This window comes from Melospiza melodia, chromosome 6, assembly GCF_035770615.1.
Source record: "Melospiza melodia melodia isolate bMelMel2 chromosome 6, bMelMel2.pri, whole genome shotgun sequence".
Classification (NCBI taxonomy): domain Eukaryota; kingdom Metazoa; phylum Chordata; class Aves; order Passeriformes; family Passerellidae; genus Melospiza; species Melospiza melodia.
In genome coordinates, this window is record NC_086199.1 from 15,723,654 (window position 1) to 15,730,395 (window position 6,742).

General features: G+C 42.0%; 1 protein-coding gene across 1 annotated transcript in view; it reads left to right on the forward strand.

The window, feature by feature from the left end:
• Positions 1-4,455, forward strand: part of PRIMA1 (proline rich membrane anchor 1) — a 49,911-nt gene extending 45,456 nt beyond the window's left edge. The window contains exon 4 of the mRNA XM_063160062.1: positions 218-4,455. Coding sequence (XP_063016132.1) covers positions 218-317 — 100 coding nt within the window. The 3' untranslated portion in view covers positions 318-4,455. The remainder of the gene's footprint in view (positions 1-217) is intronic.
• Positions 4,456-6,742: the final 2,287 nt, after the last annotated feature.

The window sequence follows — 6,742 nt, forward strand, 5'->3', positions numbered from 1 at the left end:
CAGACATGTCACCTTGCAGGTGGACTGTGATGCTTGACAAAATTAGCTGCTGCTTTGGACTGTGTTCAGAAAGGGAAAAATAGACAGAAGTTTGGTGGTATTATTATGTACCTTACATGTCCTGGCTTTTGATCTGTATTGACAAAGAGGATGTTGATCTCTGTTTTTCTTCTCTCCCTTCCCTGCCTGTACATCACCAAACGTGGGCTCACCCAAGGAAACCAATGAGAAAAGAAGAGAACGGAACCAGTCGGTCGGAATATGCAATGACCTCCTCCCAGAACAACAAAACAGTTGATAACAATGCGGTCGTATAATCCCCGGGAGCCCGCCAAGCGCAGGAGGTGGCAAACTTTCAAAGCACACACACAGAGTATGCAAGGTGGGTGAAATGAGGCAACCAAGGGAGCTCTGTGGCCAAGGACTTCATTTCAGAAACAGCGCACGCATCAGTGATCCAGAAGAGAAAACCAGGCTGCTCTCCAGGCTTGCTGCTGCTCCAGGGGAGGATCAGCTCACCCACCTGGGCTGCCCAGAGGAAAGGCCTCGCAAAGGCATAAGCACTGCATGCTGCATCCCATGAAAGCCATGTTGCCATGCCTCCCACTCCTTCTTCTTCCTCTCTTCCCCTACTTTTGTGTTTGAACTGAGTGTCACAAAAAGCTTCTGGAGCAGGATCTTTTGAGGAGAGGGTGATCTGCCAGAGTGGCAGTAGTTTATCACAGATGGGTCAGAGGGAGGTATCTCCCTCTAAATGGGAGGTGTCTCCCTCTACATGGAGAGATGTGTCACCTATGTGCTTCTCCAGCCTGTGCAGCTTCATACGCTGATGCTTCATTCCCTTCATTCTTACTATTTTGTTATTACAAAGGGAACAAAGGTTTCTGTTAAACAATCAAGCAAAATTGCCCTGAACTTGTGACTTATCCCACGAAATTTATCTGTGGTCTGGTGACTATGCAGCTTTCATGGCTGAAGTTTTCAGGCAGAAGAAATTAAAATGTAAGATTTTAGCAATTAGCATTGCTATTGAAAGAGAAGTGCTTTAAACATTATGACTTCATAATTAGCCTCCTTTTTTGCGCCACACTTTTATTTTATCTTTAAAAGTGTTCCTTTGTGAAACGCCTTGTTTCTTTGTGTTCACGCTGAATCCCCAGGGAAACTCCTACAGGAAAGATACTGTTTACATCTTGGTGTGAGTGTTGGGGCAGGATTGTGCTGAAAGGACTAGAAGCCCTTTGAAATTCTCTTCTTTCACTGGTTAGTGTTGTTCCCTCAAAGTGTTGAGTCTCCTGAACTGATGCCCTGAGGACATTGCAGGTCTGGCTTGTAGGACCACTTTTGAGGGTCTGGTAGCTGGTTGTGCCCACATTACCTCAGTCTCTGCCTCTCCCGAGCTCAGGCTGAGAGTGGAGCCAAGTTCAGCATACAGTTCAGTATACTTTCCATTACATGATTTGAAGATTATTTAAAGAAAAGCTGAATCTACCCAAATACATTTCACATAGAATCTCAGGTCAGACTCAGCAAGTAGCCCTTAGGATAAAGGTGATGAGACTAGTTGAGATGCTGGTCTTTCCCTACCTCCTGAACACGTTCCTTTGTGTCATATCTCCACCTGTATGTCTCCATTTACCTCTGTGCTGAAAGTAGTGATGCAGTCAAAGACAAATTTACACCCTGGCATCTTGTCTGGACATAAAACTTTGGTACCACTCGGTCTCTGTGTCTGTGGGTAACTCCCAGGCACGGATGCAGTCTCACTCTGGGACCTGGCTGCCCCAGCTGTGTTGTCCCTCAGTACTGCAACACACCAATACTTTCAGTTTTATACAAGGATGTGCCTGAACTGCAGAAATCAGACCTGGATTTGGAGCGCATTCCGGCCCGTGGGTAATGTGTCCCTGGGATGCAGACTTTGGTGTTATGGTAGAGGAAGACAATGTTCTGCAGATCTTCCCCAAAAAAGCTCTGGAATGTTCAAATCAGCAGTCTCAGCTCAGGCCCATCTGCAGTTTTCTATTACCTGTCAAACAAGAGGGTGTATGTAAATACAAGTACCTTTTCAATGATAAAATGAAATGCTGCTATATATTGCTCTTGAGAAATTTATGTAGTTATTCTTTTAGCTTTTTAGTCTGTCATCACTATGTAGAAGTTTAACTGCATAAAATTATTTTTTAAAGTTAGACTTTCTTGGGAAGTGAATGCAATTGCAAATGTGAAAGGAGGCAAGTAACCACAAGTATGATCATTCCCAGCCACATTAATGTTGTGTGCTTGTGCAAGACACAGTGATATATCCTTAGATCCAAAGTGGGATTAAAATTAAACAATTTACAATTTGAGTCTAGTATCCCAAATGTCGATTGCCTAAAGCACTTAGCCCCTAAATACTATAATAAAAATATTGCAAGTATATTTCTAGAATATTTTTAAGCTATAACATTTATTTTGGTGTAGTTACCTATGTTTGCCTTTCTTTTTTTACTCCAGTTGTTTCAGCCTAAATGTAGAAATGTGGCATAGTTTGAGACTGGTTGCATGTTTATCTGAGAGTATAAAGTATGAATGCAGATAAGTTGAGCATAATATGGGCTCAGGATTAGCACTTTCTCCTAAAGGTTTTTGATTTTATTTGTTTCCTAATACAGCTTTAAAGGCATGTTCTGTAAGGTCAAAATCACAAAAAGGATTTGTAGGTAATTATGTCCATCAAAATATGTCTGTTTTTGCAAAAAAAGAGTAAAAAGAGATGGTCACTAAACTGATTTTCAGTGGTATCAGTGATAAAATGTCCTCACTAGAGAAGACCCTGATGATGACATAACCCACAAGCAAACCCAGCCTAGGGCCCATGAAAACTCTTCAGGAAAACATAACCTTTAAAAACTTCCTGGAGAGTGAAGAGGCAGGGCATTGCAAGGCACAGCACATGCTGCCTAGGATCTATTTCCAACTCTGCCACTGATCTGCTATTTACTAGCAAGTGATTTTGCCTCTCTGTGCCTCAGTTTACCCATCTGTATAATCACAATAAAAGTAGGTACCAGCTCTGCAGCAGCATTTTGAGAGAAATACACAGCTAGCAGCTTATTTGCTAGGTGGATGTACAGTATCAATATATGCAACATGCTGATAAATGTCTCGGGCGCATAATTGCCATAATAGTTCCTGAGCAAGCATTCCTCATGTGCTTTTATAGTGCATAAAAGAAAAGCAGCAGCAGACGGGCTGAGAGCTGCTCTTGTGCTTGCCCAGACCCTTTGCTCTCAGCCCTCACGTGGCAGCATGGCGGGAGAGGTGGGAGATCCTGCATGGGGCAGCTTTGCCTTCAGATTCCTGCCCAGGTACAGTTGGGCACATTGCACCAAAGGGATCTTGAGAAAGGTGCTGGGAAAAGTGTACTGGAATCAGACACGACTCTTCAGAAAAGGGAGGCTGGACAGGGGATGTCACTGAGGAGTGATTTCTGAGGCTTGCTGCTGGGGTTTAAGGTTGTGTTTAATACTCCACAGACTACTTACAAAGCTTATGTAAGAGAGGCTTCTGTGCTTCCTTACTGTACTATAATTAAATGCAAAGAGAAAGGCCAGATCCATAAGCACTTCACTAAGCAGTGATCCCGCATCTGGGGAACTGGCAACCCAAAATGCAGCTTTACAAGCATTTTGAGTTCCCTTTTAGCCACTAAAATATCAGGGGTAGAAAGGACCTGCTTAGCTCCATTGACAAAATAGTCACATCCCCAGCAGATGTGAAGGTGGCCAGTTCCTACACAGAAGGTACTTGCTGTGCTCTGCCCACCACCAAAGTCAGCAAACTGCTGCCCCCAGTCTGAGGGAGAGCAGCAGCTCCAAATCTCTTCTCAAGGATCACCACTGGCAGGGAATGCACCTCAAGGGCCTGAGCTGCCAAGGGTTGAGCTTCCTCATTCCTCACAAGACAGGAAGGTGGAGCTGAAGCCCCAGCCCTGCTGCCCTTCCTGTCCCACACCTGACACAGTGGTGTGCCCAGGGAAGCATTTCTGCCTTGGACAGATGCTGCAAAAACAGACATGGAAAGGAAGGGGAAAGTTCTACAAAGTATAAAATATAAATATATTGATATATATCTATACAGAGACCTGGTTGTCCACTCTTGCATACTACATGGTCACAGCACCTGGAGAAAGTGGGGACACCCTCCTCCAACCCAGTCATGACCATTGAAGCTGCCAAGCAATGGAGAATCAGGCCTATGGTAGATATGTATTTACTATACTCCCTGCACCTGTACAAACAAAAATATATTATTTTAAACTGCAAAATAGTGTGTTTAAATCAATGCATGAATGTAAATATTCTAAGATCTGCCTTCTTGACTGTGTACCACATGTACAGATGAAAACGAATATTGTTTATAGGAAATCTGTATCAGTGGTTAAATGACTAAAGAGAAAAAAATATCAAACTTAATGTTGTCATGTTTCTCAAACAAGCCATTAATGTATATTTAGTATTTAAGGATTTTGCTCAATAAGTATGTTCTGTACCAAAAACTGTGTTGCATATACAGATTGTGCAGTACCCTATTTTAAAAAGGCACCATAATTAATTTTTATTTTAAATAAAAATGTACTTGTAAAAACTTAGCTGTGTCCTGTTGGTTATGTAGCTGAGAGCATTGAATGGGGGAATGGCTGCAGTGCCTCTTCAGGCACTTCTCTTGTTACCCAAATTCACCAGACATGATTGAAGTAAGGCTGAAGTAATTCTTCAGGGACTGCCAGGTACCAGCGAGCTCAGCTAGCACCTGCCCTGGGAGGGGAGAATTCTATTTAAATAGGGAAGCATTCTGGTTGTCTTTAGTTCCCAGGACATTATTCCCTAATAGTTTTTCCTGGTACCTTAGAAATTGTTTCATGTCCCAGTTTGGAAAAAAATCTTAAATAAGACAGAGTAATAAAAATCATCCAGCACAGCAGGAACATGAAGGGTCTGAAGCCTCACAAGTCTTATGAGGAGCAGCTGAAGGAGCTGGGAATGTTTAGTTTGGAGAAAGAGGGGCTCAGGGAAACCTTATCTCTATCTACAACTACCTGACAGGAGGTTCTAGAAATATGGAGGTCATTTTCCACTGAGAACAAGTGATAGGACAAAAGGAGAGAGCCTCAAGTTGCCCTAGGGGGAGTTTTAGATCAGATATTAGGAAAAACTTCTACCTTTAAAGGGTTGTCAAGCATTGGAAGAAGCTGCCCAGGGAAGTGGTAGAGTCAGTAAACCTGGAATTATTTAAAAGACACATAGATGAGGCACCTGGGGACATGGTTTGGTGGGGAATGTGATGGTGCTGGATAAGTGGTTGGACTTGATGATCCTAGAGGACTTTTCCAACTTAAACAATTCTATGATTCTATGATGCAAAGTGGTTGGGGGTCAGTTTAATGAATCACAGCAACAGCCATTATGCCACAGACTATGGTATCTGTCAGGTTTAAATATTTGACAGGTTTTGCAGAAGAAAACTTCCACATTAAAATCTCTATGTGACCACTGAGAAAGAAAATGCCTCTGGAAGGCATTGACACCTGCTTCAGGCATCAAAACTGTTGGATCAACATCCTTACCCTCAGTGTGCAGAGGCAGAAAAATGTCACTTTGCAGAGCAGGGCACACCCTGGTGTGGTCCCTCAAATCCTACTAACCCTGTCAGCCCCAAATTCACTGCTGTTTGGCTGAGCTCTTGTCTCGCTCTAGTCATGATGAGATGGTCACAACAAGCAATGGGAGGACTGGGTGCAAATCTGATTAGAGTACAGTAAAAGAGCTCCAAACCTGAAACCAGGGTTATGTCTTGAGTACAGCTGAAAACCTTGCTAAATAATATGAGCACAACTTTGCTGTGCTGAAGAGCCTGATGTTGCCTGATGTGCTCTTCCTTCACCATCCCACCACTGGGAACCAGTGCTATAGCCAGAGAGAAATTGGATTACTAGGGTTTAATATCATTTGGAGAGGGAGAGAGAAATTATAATGAGAGAGATGTGGATTCTGTGATTCTGCTAATATAAAATCACGAAGTGCTTTTCACTGGTTTCATCTGGGCATGTGTTGCCAAGGTCTACATCTTTTTAAAAGATGCCCAGTACAATTAGTTCCAAATCAGAACTTTTTCCATTTCTGAAAGATGCTTTTATTTGGGCATGCTTGATTCATGCAGATATAATCCTTGAGCACAAAGCAATCAAATATTTTAGAAAAAGAAAACAACAAAAAACAACTGACAACTGATGTTATAGTATGTATTAATCTTCAATTACTGCAGTGTTAACATTTTTATTATTAATATAAGTTTCTTTCTTATCAAAAATATCCCTTCAGAGCTGATATTCCATTAATAAAGATTTTATCTATGCCATTTCCTTAAGGTTCTTTCATAATTGTAATGTTTTCAACCATATTTATAGCACAGAAAAAGTTTTCTGAGTCTACAGAGAAGTAGCCCTTGAAAGTGGCCTGAAAATAAGTTTTTTAGTATTCAGAAAAAAATACTAAGAATATTAATATCAAGGTAGCTGGCATTTTCTGAACTTGTTTTACTTTTGGCTTTAGTTAAAACAAAGGCACTCACTGCAACATTTAAACTCTTGTCCTGCTGCTTCTGTCTTGCCCCATGGCACAGTTTGATATATCCATGGGGATTGGCATTTCTCCTGGTTAGGCTGAATGTCCTGCCAGCCCAGCCCCAGTTTGGTATA